Source organism: Gobius niger (genome assembly GCF_951799975.1).
Source record: "Gobius niger genome assembly, chromosome: 18".
NCBI lineage: Eukaryota > Metazoa > Chordata > Actinopteri > Gobiiformes > Gobiidae > Gobius > Gobius niger.
In genome coordinates this window covers 11,522,750-11,540,248 of record NC_136869.1, presented here as the reverse complement: position 1 = coordinate 11,540,248, position 17,499 = coordinate 11,522,750, and the positions used below count along the sequence as shown (strand labels likewise).

Below are 17,499 nucleotides of genomic sequence, written 5' to 3'. Positions count from 1 at the left end.
GTAAAGGGCTGAAAAATATGTGGGTTTTTTCAGCAAATTGTGTCAAAATAAGACGTAACTACTCAGTTATTGAAATAGTTGACTATTACATTAAAATTGTGTATTTTAATAAAAAATGACTTTATTTTTTTATAGCTAGAATATGTTAGTGTTTCAATGTAAATTTCATAAATATCATCTGTCCGTCTCTCAAAAAGCATAATAAACTCCACTCTTATTGTTGCCAGATCTTATAGTTTAAACTAGTTTGGAAAGATAAAGTCTCAATTAGGGCCAGTGCAGTCAGTCTCCAGTCGCTAAAACTGTGGAGGTTCTTAGCTTTCAAATAAGAAATGGCCTGTTCACCGAAACTTGTGCTTGTGTTTATTTGTAAGTTCTTAGCCTACTACAAACATTCACTTTAAGTTTACTCCATCATGTCCTTCAGTGGTTTAATCAATTAACCATAAAAAAATATATAACTGCAGACTAATTGATTACTACTTGCTCCAGTATTGAGACTACAGCCTGAATTATACCAAAAAAATACACACAAAAAAGGTAAAACAGTATAATTTTCCTCAATGATGAATTTCTCAATTGGGAAAAAAAGGGAAATAATTAGGAAATTGCTTGTCATGTAACCGTCCAGAAGTATTCATAGTGCAGTAAACAATGTCCTGTTAAATTATCAACTCACTGGCCACTCCCTCACCAATGGCACAGCTGGCCCCAAAGATTACATTGTTGCTTTAGATTACGTTATGGGTTTTTTTGTCAATTATTTCTCTTTTTTTACGTTTTACTATTTGTAATTCCTTTTCTATTATGTTTTGTTGCTAAACCATGTATTCATCCACTATGACAGTAATGAAAAAATCCTGGCACTCGGTCCACATTTGCCATATGTGCCCCAACATTATCACGCTGTTTTCTTGGACTCTTACTCGTATACCCATTATTCCCTCATTCTGGTTTCCCTCCAGATGAGAAATGACACAAAAACATCCAAATTGGCCATTCACGCGCTTCTCAAAAATAGTTTTCTGCAGTGAGGAAGCAAAAGGAATCCAGCAAGCTGTCCTAATTTCTTCAATAAACGTTTCACCACAGTAACGTCCAGGTACGGCTGTTTGCGTCCCCCTTGCATGTCCTGCATTAATCTGATAACTCTGGGGCGACGGGGCTGTCCTTCCACTGTACGGGACAGGAAGCTGAAACTTTAGACGGCGGAGATTTGCAGGCATGTGTCCACTCCTCACCTCGCCTGACATGCCCGCTATGCAAGCTGTCAAATCCAGTCTCCAGCATAGTTCACAAGGCAACACAATGTCCTCTGCACACTTTGACTGTCAGATCTGAACGCACTGTGGGTAAACATCGGGAGGGAGGGAGAGAGAGCGGTATTGCATCCAAAACTTCTCCAAAAATGGGAACTAGCAGAAGGTCTGATCTCTTGTCATTACACAGGCGGACAGCAATTCACCATAAGTGCAGTCAGAGCATTTTTTATGGCAGTATTATGATAGTATTAGTACAGGGTGTTTCCTTTTTATTTTCATTTTCATATTTCATTTGTGTATCTGCCAGGACAGACATGTTAATGACACACCACGCTGGATTGAAGCCATGGGCAAACTTCCATCTGTTGTCCTGGATTCACCCAAGGCCCAGAGATCTTATTGTACATGTTTTTTGTGCTCATAGGCGAGACGTGTGGGGGAAAAACATGCAAACTCCAGACAGAAATGTTGCAAAAGGAATCAGAATAGGTTTTATTGCCATGGTTTGAGAACAGTTTCGCAAACTAGGTATTTTTCTCGGTGCAAACGTGCAACATAAAACATATAACACGAAATTAAGATAAAAAAGAAGCTAGAAAACTTTCAACTATAAGGCTATAGGGGGCATGCATTCAAAATATTAAATAAATATGACAAAATCAAAAAGACAACAACAATTTGACATTGAACAACAGCGGGATTGTATTTACAGATGTGTAAGCGTATAAAGCGATATAAAGAGATATAAAGTGATAAAGTGAGATAAGTGATAAGTGATCTAAGTGTGGGCACGCCACAGAGTGCAAGTGCAGATTACATCTATGAGTCTGTAACTAAGCTAAAGAGACTTCATGAGTGTGATGGCGGAGGGAAAAAAACTGTTCAAGTGGCGGGAGGTGTGGGAGACGGGTGAATAGTCCGTGTCCAGGGTGAGAAGGGTCAGCTGTGATCTGACCCACACGCCTCCGGGTCCTGGAGGTAAACAGGTCCTGGAGAGTTGGGAGCTCACAGCCAATCACCCTCTCAGCAGCACTGCACAATGTGCTGCAGTCGGTGCAACCCATAACCAACAATTACCCTCCATTTCATAATAAATATGCTTTTACCATGAGAAGCCAGACCTTGAGTACCACTTCTCTTCTATTATTTACCACAATCTCTCTCTAATACAGTGCTATATGGTCACATAGCCTTTGTAAATAAGGGAGACCATTATACTGTACATCCATATTGCTGCTATTATCAAGCATTAAGTCAGCGTTAACCAATCAGCAGTCACATTGTTTGCTGTGGTAAATATGTTCGGCCATCCCTCATATTCACTCGACTGCTCTTTAGGAAAGTAACAGTCACAGATATCCGTGGCAGAGATCAATGGAAATGGTATCATCTTAAGTGTATTGCTGGAGCTCTCTTCAGCCTCATATAGTGATGCAGCCCCAGTGTCCAGGCCGCTACACTGGCAGTCCAGGCCTAATTGTCTTTGTTCAAGGGCAATATGATCCTCTGCCAGGACTTTCAGACAATAATCTCTGATCGTCTGCCCGAGCTCCTTGCAAAATGGCCGAGAGAATGGCACAGAATATAAAGAACGGAGGCTATGTGTTGATCTCCTTTTGCTCACTTTGATAGCAGGATGGTTTGAGCCTAGAACGGCCATTCACTTAAGTGTATTTGACATGGGAGTTTACTCGATAGCAGCAGATGGAACTATACTCGGATGCACTGTAACCATCCCTGGTACTACAGTCTCCAAGTTATAACCTAAAATGAAAATCAGATATCTATTTATGGGCTACATTGTTATTGTGGCATAAGTGTGACATGCTACAGATGAATTATGTGCTGGTCATATATTTCTCATCGAAATAGGTAAAAAAGTCGATCTCAATACCGCCACCTGGTGACAACAACTAACTTCATGCAGGTATGACAGTTAGACTAATGATCTTTATTGGTGTGAAATATCGCTTTTAATACAAATGCACATGGATTTGTGGAAGTGCGTGTTTAGCTGTGGGGTATAGATTAACATAATACTTTGAAATGTATTTATGGAACAGCTGATGGCTCAAAAGGAAATCCTCTAACTTGGCGTTTATTATTCTTGCGTAAAAGAGAGTATGCTTCATTTTGTCACGCGGCTTTCGTTACGAATGCGAAGCGAAATTCAGGAATACGTTGTCATTTCTTTTGTGTACTATCATTAGCGGAGAGCGGAAGAGGTGAAGAAGTGTCAGAGGGGGAGGGCGCACGCGGGGGGAGAGAGAGAGAGAGAGAGCGACACAGAGGAAGAGCCGCGCTGTATCCACACACAGCTTCACTTCAGCGGACTGTCATCCCTGAAGCGGCAGCAGCATCACCACCAACACCGCCTCCCCCCTTATTTTTTTTTTACGCACGGATTTAGCATGGACACGGTGTGACGGGGAGCTGTCGGTGTGTTCCTGACATTCCTCTCGGCTCTCCCCCCCCCCCTTTTCGGTCACAATAATGATGGAGTACTGGAGGCAATGCGCGCTGTGGTTGATAAACTGCAAGGTGCTCCCGGCCAACCACCGGGTGACATGGGAGTCCGCGCAGGTTTTCGACCTGGCGCAGACTCTTCGGGACGGGGTGCTGCTGTGCCATCTGCTCAACAACCTCCGGCCGCAGTGCATCAACCTGAAGGAGATCAACCTCCGGCCGCAGATGTCACAGGTAAAAAAGAAAAGCGCCCGTCTGGACCAGCGGTTTAACTTCACCCCGCAGCGTGGTGTCTTCCACTGCGCTCCGGTCTGTGCCCAAGAATCTCAAGCTCTCCAAACACAGCCACGGCAATAAACTACATCCAAAATGAAAACTTTTCACACTGACAGCCTGCAGAAGGAAATAACCAATCACAACAGTAGAGCAGAAACAGAACAGCTGATTACGTTTTTTTTCCCCCTTCAACCTAGTGTGGCTGCCATGCGCGATGCGTAAAAGGATACTGATGTGTGTACACAACACCGGGGCGTTTGTGACAGGAAAAAAAAAGCGTAATGCTCTTTCTTAACATCTGCTTTCGAAAGTAGCTCCATAGCCCGATGCGCTTGGGTGTTGCTATAACGGAGCGTGTCATGTAGCCCAATTGAGAAACATTGTAAAACGCGTGCGTAACTTGACGTTAGGTTACCAAGAGAATGCCTTCTTTTGCGAACGTTATTCATCCGCGTGTTCGCTAAAATGCACTAACGTGGCAAAGTTTCGTGACGTTTGGTGCTCCAGTGTTTGCCACGCCAAGTTTTGAGTTACACTGTTGCAAGATCATGCACACTTGAAGCCAATAACGTTAAGGATAAAGCTTATTTAAAGTGGGTTATCAGTGGAAGTGTTATGTTGCTCCCTTCTCTGCCCCCTAAAGGTGGATAAAATAGTGCAAAGGTCAAAGGATTATCATGCTAAGCCTTGTCTGGGGAAATTCTAATGTCACTGGATTAATTGCTGGCATAATCTCATTTCCCACTATCTCTTTAATTGACTAGTCACTTCGTAGGCTGCATTCATCAGTCTTCATAAAAATAGGTTGACAAACACAGTAGGTGGAGGTGGACTGTGGCCATCCGCTCCTTGCGATACCATCTGCTTCAATAACAGGACAGCCGGAGCCAGATTAATAACACTGTATCTGTGAATCTCGGCTCTGGCACAGTGACAGCGCACACCTTCTAAATCTGGAGACCCACTGACGGAAATAAGGACCAAATCTGTGCAAAGCTGCAGCTGCTGGTGTTTGTAAACAATAGACTGGAGAAGTTGGAGTTTTGAGGAAGAATTTGATATGACACTAAGTATAACTCACATAATAAAATGTTTTCAAGTGACGACCAATCACTCTAGTATACTGGCTATCAAAAGGCTCAGTGGCTCAATAACTTAACAATAACTAGGCTAATATGATCCTTAATTGTTACGCATAAAAGCATTGTCTCATATTTACTGAATGAAAGACATTTTTGGGATAGTTAATCAATATTATGTCTATATAGTCACGACCAGATATCTCAAGTGGTTCGCTCTGCATGCTCTCCCCGTGTCTGTGTAGGTTTCCTCCGGGTTCTCTGGGTTAATTGTGAAATCATGACAAATCAATCATCAGTAAAGTGTTTGGATGTTCACACTTCTTGCATGTACAAGAAGGTAACGTTTATTAAATGCAGACCTAACTAAATAATAACATATGTGGCTGTTACTAGGTTATTTCACATGCACCAAAAGCATGAAACATCCGATTTGATTCATTTAGCTTTGTCTTCCATAATAAATGTATGGAAAAAACACTACCCTCTCGTTTAAATTGTGAGAACAAGTGCTTTCCGTTGCAAAGAAGCCGGACGCATCTGTTTGATGTGAATGTGTTTAAAAGTGATGGGGACAGGCATTAGGCCTGTTTCCTGGAACAGCTCACTGAAGACAATATCACAGCACAGCGCTCAATAAGATGATACAGAGACACTGTCCCTCAGTCGGATTGATCAGATCAGTGGACGCTTTCAACATGATACTTAATTTCATCAGGTTTCTTCTCATGTAATAGCCTTGAAGGATGTGTTTCCCAAAGAGGAACAGTATTAGATTTGAAAGGAAAGATGCTCATTGGTCCGTTGGTTGCTTGTAGTTGGCCAATAGCGGGAATGAGGAGATTGTCGATACGTGGCGTTGACATAATGACATACTAAAGAGCTGACAGGGTTTGGGATGTGACTGGGTCCTGGCTGAGTTATTTATAGTAAGTTTGTTTTCTGCATGAATGACTGGCTTACTCACTTTGTGGTCCAGTGATTAACACTCTGCAAGTTGATGTGTGAGCATCTGTAGCAGTAAATTATGAAGTGCACTTCATAGATGAAGTCATGTTGAAACAAAGCAAGCAACAAACAAACAAACATTTGTAACTACTACAAATTAACTCTATTTGAGATATATGCCTTGTTTCATTTTTGAGGAATGGGATGGTGTTCTGTAACTAAGGGGCATAATAAGCCACAGCTTCAGCCTACACCTTTTGAGTTGCCCTCCTTGTTTGCAATGGATTTGCTGTACATACATTTTGTTCTATATGTTTTGTAACCGAATAGACGTTCATTCATTCATTCATTCATTCATCATTCATTCATTCATTCATTCATTCATTCATTCATTCATTCATGTTCTTCATATTTTGACAATAAAGTTGGGATTGGTTGTCAAAACTGCAAAGATTTCTACACCTTTCATTATAATCAGCAAATGTACATTTTTAAATGTAAAATACTGGAGTTATTGATCGCATAAAAGCATTTGGGAAGTGAGTTGGATTCTCTGCTTTTTCATATTGTTTCTAATATTGGGCTATGGACAATGTTTGCTGATACCCCTAATATGGCGGATTCTATAATAATCTTCTATTTGTTTATTTATTTCTATTTATTTCACCCCAAACTCTGTTAGTTTTCTGACTGTGTCCACTATTGTTTTACTGTATGTCAAACAAGCACAGCATGTTGTTTGTGACTGATTGTAGTGAATGCCTGAGAGATTTGGAAGAACATCTGGCATAACACTTTAAAAAAACAACACAAAGCTAATGAACTCACACAGAAAAGAAGGTTTTGTTGAAGCTTTGCTGAACCCAAATGTACAAGGATACTTAACCTAAAGCTACGTTATTTAAACAGCACATTAAATAAACAGTTTCCAAAGTGCTGCACAGACTATAGTTTATCTCTATCAATCTTTCTTAATCTACGGTCTGTGTGCTATAGTAAAGCTGTGAGGAACGCATATGCCCAGAATTCACTTGCAGACAAAATAATTGGCAATCAGGACCCTTAATTCACGTGACAGTTGGAGTAAATGAGATACTCATTGCACCACATGTGAACAAATATATATATATATATATTTTTAGAATTGTATCATATTTAGAGAAACTGCAGAAACTTTCACAGTAACCAAATTCTAGCTCACATAAAGTCCCAAACCAATGTTTCAGTGTCTTATTTTTCCAATATCATCTGGCAGTAAATACACAGTGTAATACATGCCCCTCCCTCTGTCTCCCCAAAGTTACATTTACATAACGGAGGGCGGAGTTGCTTCCCCTTTAGCCTGCATAATTCATGAAGCCCGTGGCAGCTACTTTATCATTGGCCAATGTTAACACATGGGACGCCACCGAGGCCCCACCCTTGGGACCCCTGATTCGGAGAGACAAAGGCAGTGAAGAGACGGGCCACAAAGAGGACTGTCTGGCCTCCATACAACTCTCTCTGAGGACACGGAGGGTCCATGAGGGTTAGCCCGCTGCGCCGTGGTTAGCAGAGTAATTACAGCACAATGCGGTCGGACGCTCCCGAGAGTTCACATGTGGGGTGTCAGCATCAGGGAGTCCTGGCCTTATGCGAGGTGAATTACGTGTTGTATTCACACATGGAGAAAGTACTACAAACATGAGACAAAAGACCTTTTTCAATCGAGCTACAGAAATCATTAGCAACCTTATAGTAATTTGCATACTAATCGCACTGGTTTAGCATCGACTTGGAATCCGGACAGTCCTCCTCGTTTATCTAAGCGTATAAATGGCACAAAGACTGGCTCTCGACTTCCTAATGAATGGATTGTCTTATAAGCCATACAAATATTGTCGAACAATTACTCAGTGATGTTTGGCAGGGTGACAAAGCACTCAGTATTACATGTGTTTTCTGATTTTGGGATCCATCTATTTGTTCCAAGATATACTGTATGCATGATATGTTGCTTTTGAATAGAGATGCACCGATCCAGCTTTTTTGCTACCGATACCAATACTGGGGTTTGAGTATCTGATATCCGATATTTACCCACACCATACTGTCTTAAAAGTGGCATTCTCTGAGTGAAATTTTTTATTCACTCTTCTCCATTGTAAGAATAAAGGGGCTAGATGCAAGTTGGCCATTTTATACTCACTACTGCCACCTCAGGTCATACCTGTAACAACACCTTCTATATTAAGCCCGTGCATGACGGCTCTTCGGATCCGAAGTAACACCGTTTTGAGTGACAGTGCAGGATTATAGAGGCAGTTGTGGTGAACAGGTCTGGGCTCATTCTACACCTTCCAACATTGTAGAACATAGGGGGAGGAAAATACATAATTTTAACATTTTTAAACTCCGTATAGTCCCTTTAATAAAGTGATATTTTATTGTCATGTTACAGATCAATTATCTATTAGGCTATATTTGATAAACTCTTGGATAAACATTTAACAAGGATGAGTTTTCTACAATAAATATCCTTGGGTATATGACAGGCTTATTTCTTAAACTAAAATACAAACACTTGGCTTCAGTAGTGGCCGATTTTATTTTATTAGGTTACTTTAGGTAATTCTATATTTTCTGACCCAGCCTTGATTTCTTTTCGTTAGCATTAGCATGCTCCGCTAGCTTTAGCATGCTATTTCTAACTTCAGACTTTTGCACGGCAAACAAAAATAGCAGCGATTGAATCCTCCATGTTCTTAGCTTTACAATGATATACAGCATGCCCATATTCACTTAGATGTAGGTGGTAAAAGTTGTGTTTTTAAGGCGATGCGAGCCAAAACTAGTATCGGTTCAGTATCGGATATTTGTAGCCGATACCCAATATCGTATTTTTTCCAGTATCGGCTCTGATATCCGATACCAGTATTAGATCGGTGCATCTCTAGTTATGAACAGACATTTTTTTAGGTCCTGCGCCGAATGTGTAAGTCTAGACACAGTTTGACCACAGCTGCTGCCGCTGCACTTTGTCTTTTACTAGAAAAAGCACCACATAATCACTGGCTGTTTTTGTCACTCAGTAAAAGTCTGGGGCTGGAGCTTTTCTGCGGAGCTGAGGTCTTACAGTCATGGGGCAATGAGCAGTCACTGTGGTTAACTCCGCTTGCTTAAGTTCCTGTCTTTCGTTTCATAAATGCGCGTTTGAAATTGAGAGCCGCCCGATTGGCAGCGGCGTGTTCTCCTCTCCGTGCCTAAGCTGTAGTGAGTGGTAGCTGTCGAGCGGAAGCCGTCGATGCGTTGAGTGCCCATATAAAGTTGAATATGGATGAGTCGCAGTAACTTTTTTTCCGTTATGGGCACCATTTTTTATAGGACTTCCCTGAGCTAAGCAGGGCAATATAATACTGCCACCACAAAAACTGCACAGAATGACATAAAACTTAACCAAACCTGCTCATAATTGTTACTTTTACATCTTTGCTTTCTGAATTTGAGCATTTTTAAACACATTATAAGTTTGACAATAAACCTCTGCATATACAATTACTCAGTATATATGACAAAGCATGGGTGGATCGTTTCAGACTTCTCCTTTTTACATTTTCTTTCGAATCTTATATCTGGCAATATTGTATCTCCAGTACTATTAGCAGCTGCACAGTGACCACGCCGTAAGTCTTGTTGTGCACAGGAAATCAGGAAATGGAATAAAGGAAGGAAGTGAAACTCAACGTGCCCCCAGTGAAGCCGACATGTCAGACACAAAGGAGACAACGGTCGCTCATTGCAGCACAAGCGGACGAGTTCAAAGGCTGCAGAGCTCTCTCTGCGCGAACGCTGAGAGGGAGAGAGGAGAAATCATATTACTAAGAATGAAGTTTTAGTTTTAATAAGCGAGAACGATATGAGGAGGAGGATTGAAGGGAGGGCATTATGGGACGACGGAAGAGTGGATGCATGGGAAACTTTGAGTCATAACTGGAAATGATATGGCTGTGACTTTTGCGAGAAATGTTCAAACTAAAATAAAACTTTACAGTATATATAAGCGATTCGGCAGCATCACTCAGCATTACCATGAATTACTAACATGAAATTGTGCAAAAATGCTCTCAGTGACTTTGGACTCACTGATAAAGTAAATGTATGAAAACGTATTGAACACTACAGATTATTTCTTCATTTATTAGGTGCACCTCTCCATGCTGAGTGTCCTTGATCTGCTATTACAATACACAATCATAAAAAAGAACATTTAGCAAACAAATGGTATTTGAAGTGTATGTCTTTGGTGTCGGTTGTTCTGGCCTCACAAAAAGGTATTTTCTCATGAAACCATAAAAGCTTGGCAGATCCTCACTCCGGCGGCCGTTCTGCTCGCCTCGTTCCGTCAGTTTGCGGAAACCGTTCTCCCCTGAATTTGTTTCTATGGGAACAATAAGACTGGCTCCTGGATAATTGGGCAGTTTGTTCCACGGGCCATACTTCACACTTAGCCCTGTCATCATCCCATTACATTGAACCCATTATTTCTGCATACATTTACATTCACAGTTTCCATTTAGCTTCTTTTCTTTTTACGGCAAATCCTCGTCTTGCAGTAGTAATTTACCTGCATTGAGATATAGGGCTGTGCATATCTATCAGCAAATTCATGTCAGGTGGTAAAACATCCATATCACCAGATGTTGCTTAATGACAGACTGAGCACATCAACCATAACGGATCATCTTCAAGGAGGAATTGCATTTTGTGAACACCATTTCATTACAGCCACGCTTCAACTGGACATCGGCGTGAGCCTTTCCCGCCCCCGCATTTCCCCACTGAAGGAAAATATAATGCAATCTCCCTGGTTTGTTCAGCTTTGTCATTGCGATGACAAGCATATTCACGGCACGGATCACACACAGTGACACTGGAGCACATGCTGGAGAGATAACGTGGCTGTGTGCAAACTCAAGTGAATAGAGACCATTGCGTCACCAAGGTAACAGATTTGCGCTCCTGCTGCCAAATCCAATGCTCAGTAAAATATGTTTCAAGCGTTTAATTAGTTGTGAGATTTGCAATGTCACATGGCTTTCAGCCCGTTACGCTTTTCTGTGGGAGTGATGATTCAGGCAGGAGAGGTTCAAGAGGCGGTCATCTTATAACATGAAAGTGGGAAGGTTAATCCAAGCCCCGACCAAGACACTTCACCCACATCCTCTGAGCGATTGTGGCTGGAGAGGCTGTTGGCGCAGATTGGCACGTTTCTGCCAGTCAGCATCAGGGCTTCTGTGGCAACAGAAGTATGAATGAACAATACATCGTGTAATACTGGCTGTACACAGCAGCACAACTTTTTTCAACCTTTAAGAGTTTTGAATGTCACACTGTAAGATAGGGAATTTGGGTAAAAAAAAAACATTTGACCACAAATTTATAAAAAAAATAAAAATATGACATTGGTGCTACACTCAAAGCGTTACTCTTGAAGCAGTACTAAGTAACATGTTTAAATCCTTTCCGTAGTCCCTCTGGGGGTAATACAAGTATTAATGGGATGAATGGGGGTCTTTCATCTCCCCCTGGTGTCTCTGGCCAGAAAACCATGCTTGCAACTCTCCCTGCTCCGACCTGGAGACCCAATACACACTAATGGAATCACGAAGAAGAAGCTAGCAGGCTAACGGGCAAAGCTAACTGTGGGCTGGCGCCACTTTAGCAGTATTTACAGCCAAGTTTGAGTGACAAAAATGATCTCCATCGTGTAATTGGATGTACAATATCCCTCTCTCCCTTTGTCTTTTCTGTCAGCGTAGTATTTACTCTCACGGACAATTAATGAGTTAAAAAAACACAACATGCTACGACACCTGCACTAGGGGCATGAGCTCAGGATGAGAGAGGGTGAAAATCTGGCATAGACATTCACGCTGAGTTTGGAACATGTTCTGTCGCTATAGCATTAACTACTACACTACCAGCTACGCCATATTGAGAAACTTCAAGATTTTGTAATGTCTTAGTGTCCTTATCAATGGTGACTCATCTGGATCAGATTTCACATCTTCAAATGATGGATTTGTGTGTGACTGTGCCAAATTGTCTTGTGTTGTTTGGGGTAATTTGATATTTCACAATTCAATAAAAGGCGGTTAAAAAGAAAGGAATATGAGGTAAACTAATACAACATGTTTATATTCCTGGATACAGTGACAGAGGACATAAAGTGATGGTTTTAGAGAAGTGGATGTAGAGGATGGGTGGGTTAGTGCACACAATTCTCTCCGGCAAGCCCTGTAGGGTTCAGACAAATGGGGAAGTGGACAACATTGAGTTTTTATTTGCAGATATAGCTGATAGAATAAATCAATATTTATTATCTTCTGAATTCTGGCCAGGGACCTGCTGTTAATCATTGTTGAGTGCTCTAAAAGCCCTATCAGAATCAATACAGTAATACATTGCTCTTACTGGAAAACGCTTGATTATAAATAGCAAATGACATATTTGAAAACATCTCAGTCACTGGACGTGAACGTGAAAGTAACGGCTGAGTATTTGCGACTGTAAAGTCAAAGGTTCAATGCGAGTGAGCAGCGAAAACGGTGTGTAGCTCGAACCGCAGCAGCCGCGGTCGTAGCCAGCAGCACTGTCAGCAGCCCTTTACTGCGAGAGTCACTGTAGTGGAAACCTACGCTCAGCCAAGTGCGTCCAGCTCTGCAAGAAAATACATATCACCACCAAACACTTTAAAGGAACACGACATTTTAGCTCAACATAGTTAGATTTGCTAGTAATTAAGTGTACATTAATACATCTATTCATCGGGCTAATCCCTTGTATACAGTATTTTTACATTGTTGAAGAAAAGCGCTCGAGGTAGAAGTGATAGATGACCGTTGTCTATTGAAAATGGAAATGTCCTTATTTGTGTAATGGAGATGGAAAGAGCAGCCGAAGAACAAAGCCCTGAGGCGCCGTAACAAAGCAAAGGTGCCTATACTAACTCATAGAGCTGTCACTGGGTACACATACACAGACTCCATACGGCTTCTGGATATTGGTTGCACCCGATGTGTAAGAAAGGCCTCACTGTTATTGGAGAGGGAGATACAATATTATTAACTTGTCCGGGAGATATATAGAGAGTGTATTGGATGGGTGCCCCGGTTCAAAATAAGCGATGTCTTGCTTTCATCCGCAACAAGAGCCCTGATCTGAACATCTCGACAACAGCGATATTCTCTCAAACACGGCACAGGGATTGAGTGGTTTATGCACTCTCACCTCACAGCATCGACATCTGAGGTCTCCTGTGGGTGCTCTCATTTACTTGGAAATATGCAATATAAGCCTCGCTCTCCCATAGGAGCAGAAGTTGTTAAGGTTGCCCTCTGCTCCTGACGGGTTACCCCAACAGGCAGGAAGAATGACCTGAATGCTTCCAACAAAGTTTTTCCTTGCATCATACATTTTGCTCTTTCATAATCCAAGTATGTAAACGATTTGAATTGGCGTCTTTACTCACCAAGAAGAGAAGAACAAAACATGACATGATTGATAATCCTAACTTTAACTTGTCACATTTGCTCAGGATCCTTCCAGTATCTCTATTGGCAACAATGTAATGTTATGTAATACATTTCTCCAAATGCAATAACATTGGCAAACTAAAGGGAGTCTGGAGACTAGCTGGCGACTCGAGTTGCTGCTGGTCACAAAGATGTCTCCGCAACATCCCCTGGAGACGTTTATTCTGAGATGTTTCTGTAGCGTTCCTGCGATATCTCCGAGACCTGTCAGATACCAAGGAGATCTTAAAGAGACATAATGCTGACGTTGCATCTCCGCAGCTGAGAGACGTCACCAAGACTAAGCTGTCACATTATCAATGTTATCAATGCACATAATTATCTGGTTTATCGTCTATTTTAACCTGCTGTCCTGTTCACCAGCTGCAATCATTCAGCAGAAACACATTTTACAATTCCATTTTACAATTGAGGATAAATCAGGAAGAATCAGCGGCCGCATGTACGTCTCTGTGTGCCTTTTATGTGCACATTTTATTCTGTGACATTCACCCCGTACACACCGGCTCCTTAGCCTTTATAAGCCTCCTTTTGATCAAATTATGCACAATTGAGCTGCGACTGCTTGACCTGGACGACTGTAGCCCAATGGATTCATATCACGGCGGCGCACAGTAACAACTAATTCAATTCCCTGATCCGGGAGGGGGCGGGGGGCACACGCCTTGTATGAACGCGGGGGTCACGGGGTTAAAACCAGGATTTAATAGAAAATGGCTGACACTTAGCGCTGATGTGGGGGAGGTCCAAGGAGCAGTACAAAGCATCGGGGGGGATTGGGGTTTACACTAGGAGAAGGAAAGTATTTTTTTTTTTGTGCATGTTTGTAAAGCTGTTGCTGTTTTGAATGAGTGTGAACCAGTTTCCTTTCACTTACCAGTCGTTGGGAAAACCACCCCGGAAACTACACACATTTAAGAAACCTTTATAATAAGACCATTTGTTTATTATGGATTATAGAATTACTGATGTCAAATGAATGAGTGTCTTCAGTTCAGAGCTATTGCTTCCTCAACAAACACAGGAAACACTGTGGACAAAACAATACTACACACTGAGCCATGTAAGACCAAAGGTGTTGTTGTTCAGAGTCTATGACGGGCTGGAGTGGACCACACTTCGTGAATGCAAAGGAAGAGAGGGCAGGGGAGGTAGAGAGTTCAGCTTCCTAACAGGGAGAGGGAAGAGAGAGAGTTCCCGCCAGCCTCAGTCTGAATAAGCTCTTTTGACCGGCTCTTGGAAATGAATGGGTTCAAACTGGATCTGATTTTTTGAAAAGAGATGTAACTCTTTCCTTCATTTCCCCCTACATTTTGCAAATGTAATCAAGCAAAACAGCAGATGAGCAGAGGAAAAACCAGGAGTGAAAGATTGTTTTGCACAAAACTGGCTTCCTGTACTTGGTTCCCAGTTTACTAGGTTCCCAGTTGTAGACTCTTTCCAATAATGTTGGCACAAACGTTCATTTACCTGAGGCTAGAATGAAGCTTGACAAAATGAGCCAGTGTTTTGAACGGCACTTTTACATGAGAATGACAATTTGTAGCTTGCGACCAGATCACTGTGAACTGAGTAAATAAATGATCTCTCCCCATGAAGCGCTTTGGGACCAAGGTCTGTGAAATCACGACAACATCCCTTCAGTTGTGATACTGTGGCACTGTTTTATCGACATGACGTGTTTGCCAAGTGCACTTTCTAACCAAGTGTACTTCTGTAACACAATACTTGCTGAGGCTCTCTTTGATGGGAGGAGGCTTCCCTTTAAACGTGATTATCTATAAGAGGTGATAAAGTCGTGTTGGGAAGAGCCTGCAGCGGATGTACTTAGACATTTTCCTCTCAAACTGACAGGAGATTTCACACTTCAGGCAACTTCAAACAAAAGCGTTGGAAATGTAAAATCCACCAGCGCGGTGCATGGGGATCACCGACTCACTGACTGCTGGTATGCTCACTGTTGTCCATTAAGATAAGTGTCTGACAGTTTGTCTCTCCATGGGATGACCCTTAGCTCAGGACGAGTGGAGTGTGCAGTTTATCGCCATAGTCAGCACATCCCCCCCTCCCCATCGTCCGGCTCTTTTTCCTGTCCCGAGACGAACGCGAACTTGTGACCTGATCCCTGGGATTGTTAAAATATGTGTTAGTTCAGGCTAAAGACTTGCGCTGCTCCAGATCAAGGGCGTGCTCAGTATTACATCAGCAGTTGGACAGAGCTCCATGCATGTAATGTTAACCGCCGGAGACTTCACACTGACACTGACGCATGTGTTTCAGATTTCTAAGCTTTGACGAAGGCTTTGGGACGGACGGCGATCTGTTAGTGAGGACAGATGTTATGACTCTGCTTACGAGGTGGCAACGTGAAGTTATTGTGTTTTGGGATTTAAACACACAGGGCCCGATGTTGCGTTTCTACAAGCAGACTGTAAACTAGACTTTTGTGCAGAAAGAGGTTGCTATGTGAAATCTTCAGCTTCATGCCAGGTGCCGAAAGTGGACTGGACACTGACCGGAGCTGGACAGACTCCCATAGCAGTGGTCCCTCCCCAAGCTTTTCCTACAACAGGCCGTACCAGACTGGGACATTTTCCACACACATGCTTGTGTTTTGATTATGTTTCTGCGGCGTGTGCCCCTGCACTCTTCAAACACTGGCCCATTGATATATTCGGGAGCTGGACAGTGTTTAACTCACAGTGGGAGAAATCGTTTTTAGTTTGTCCTGCGAGCTTAATAAGATGCACGAGCCTGTGCGTGATGTGAATATGTTATTGTAAAGAAGAGGAAACAGCAAGCGCTCGTTGTACTGAGCACTGTTTGTAGCACAGCACCTCAACCGCCCCCCTTTTCAGAATCAGAGTAGTGTTTATTGCCATGGTTTGAGAACAGGTTCACAAACTTTTTTTTTGGTAGAATCGTGCAACATAAAACATACAGTATGACACAGAATTAAGATAAAAATAAGCTATAAAACCTTTACGACTATAAGGCTTAAAGAGACTAGATACAAGTTGGTCATTTTATGCTCTCTACTGCCACCTCAGGTCTTATGCGTAGCTGCAGGTTCTATATCAAGCTCGTGCATGACGGTACTTCAGACCCGAATTAACAACTTTTTGAGTGAGAGTGCAAAAGTGAAAAGGTCTGGGCTCATTCTACACATTAGGACATGGCTGGGCCATGTAGGGGAATGAAAATACTTAGTTTTAACATTTTTAAACTCTGTATAGTCCCTTTAAGGCTTTTTCTCTAAGCATTGACCTCAGGCTGCCAGCGAAAGCACCGCCACACGAGATTCCAACTTCGTCTTGAGCGACGCTGTTGGAAGACCAGCCCTTGAATCTGTATTTTGAAATGTGGTCTGAAAAAACATACAATATATACCATGAAGTGGATGAAAACAATAGAAAGCTGCAGGTCATTTTGTCCTCCAGGTTGCTAATTGGCTCTGGCCTTAGGATCTGGCAACCCAAAGCATTGCATCCAGTGACATTTCTGATTGGACAAATGCCATTTACAACAAGACAGAATACATTTTTTTGCATTGTTCTGATTGACCTCCTTCCCAGTACAAAACATAACTATTGAAGAGCAAGAGCGTGATTTCATTAAGCCTCACATAATGCTCGCGGGGCCCATAACCGACTACAGCTTGTTGCTATGGAGCTCCGACTTGTATCATTGAATACATAAGCAGAAGGGGCAGACTTATTGCAGACACATATCACGACTGCAGCTCATATGAGGATGCTGCATGTCATACTGGAAAGTCAGTGTTTCATTCTATATGTTTTGGCATTGGAGATTAAGTGCACAGGTGGGATTGGAGACTCGACTGTTTAATAAGCCTGTTTAATTCCAGCCGAGTCAGAAAGAGAGATACTGCTG

The 17,499-nt window shown here is 42.2% G+C and overlaps 2 protein-coding genes across 3 annotated transcripts in view; both read left to right on the top strand.

Annotated features, from left to right (window-relative positions):
- The window catches only part of nrros (negative regulator of reactive oxygen species), a 326,601-nt gene that overhangs the window by 27,631 nt on the left and 281,471 nt on the right, over positions 1-17,499 (top strand). The window lies entirely within an intron of this gene.
- vav3 (vav guanine nucleotide exchange factor 3) overlaps positions 3,544-17,499 on the top strand; it is a 107,806-nt gene continuing 93,850 nt past the window's right edge. For both annotated transcript variants that reach the window (XM_079576020.1, XM_079576019.1), the window contains exon 1: positions 3,544-3,962. In XM_079576020.1, coding sequence (XP_079432146.1) covers positions 3,756-3,962 — 207 coding nt within the window. In that variant the 5' untranslated portion in view covers positions 3,544-3,755. The remainder of the gene's footprint in view (positions 3,963-17,499) is intronic.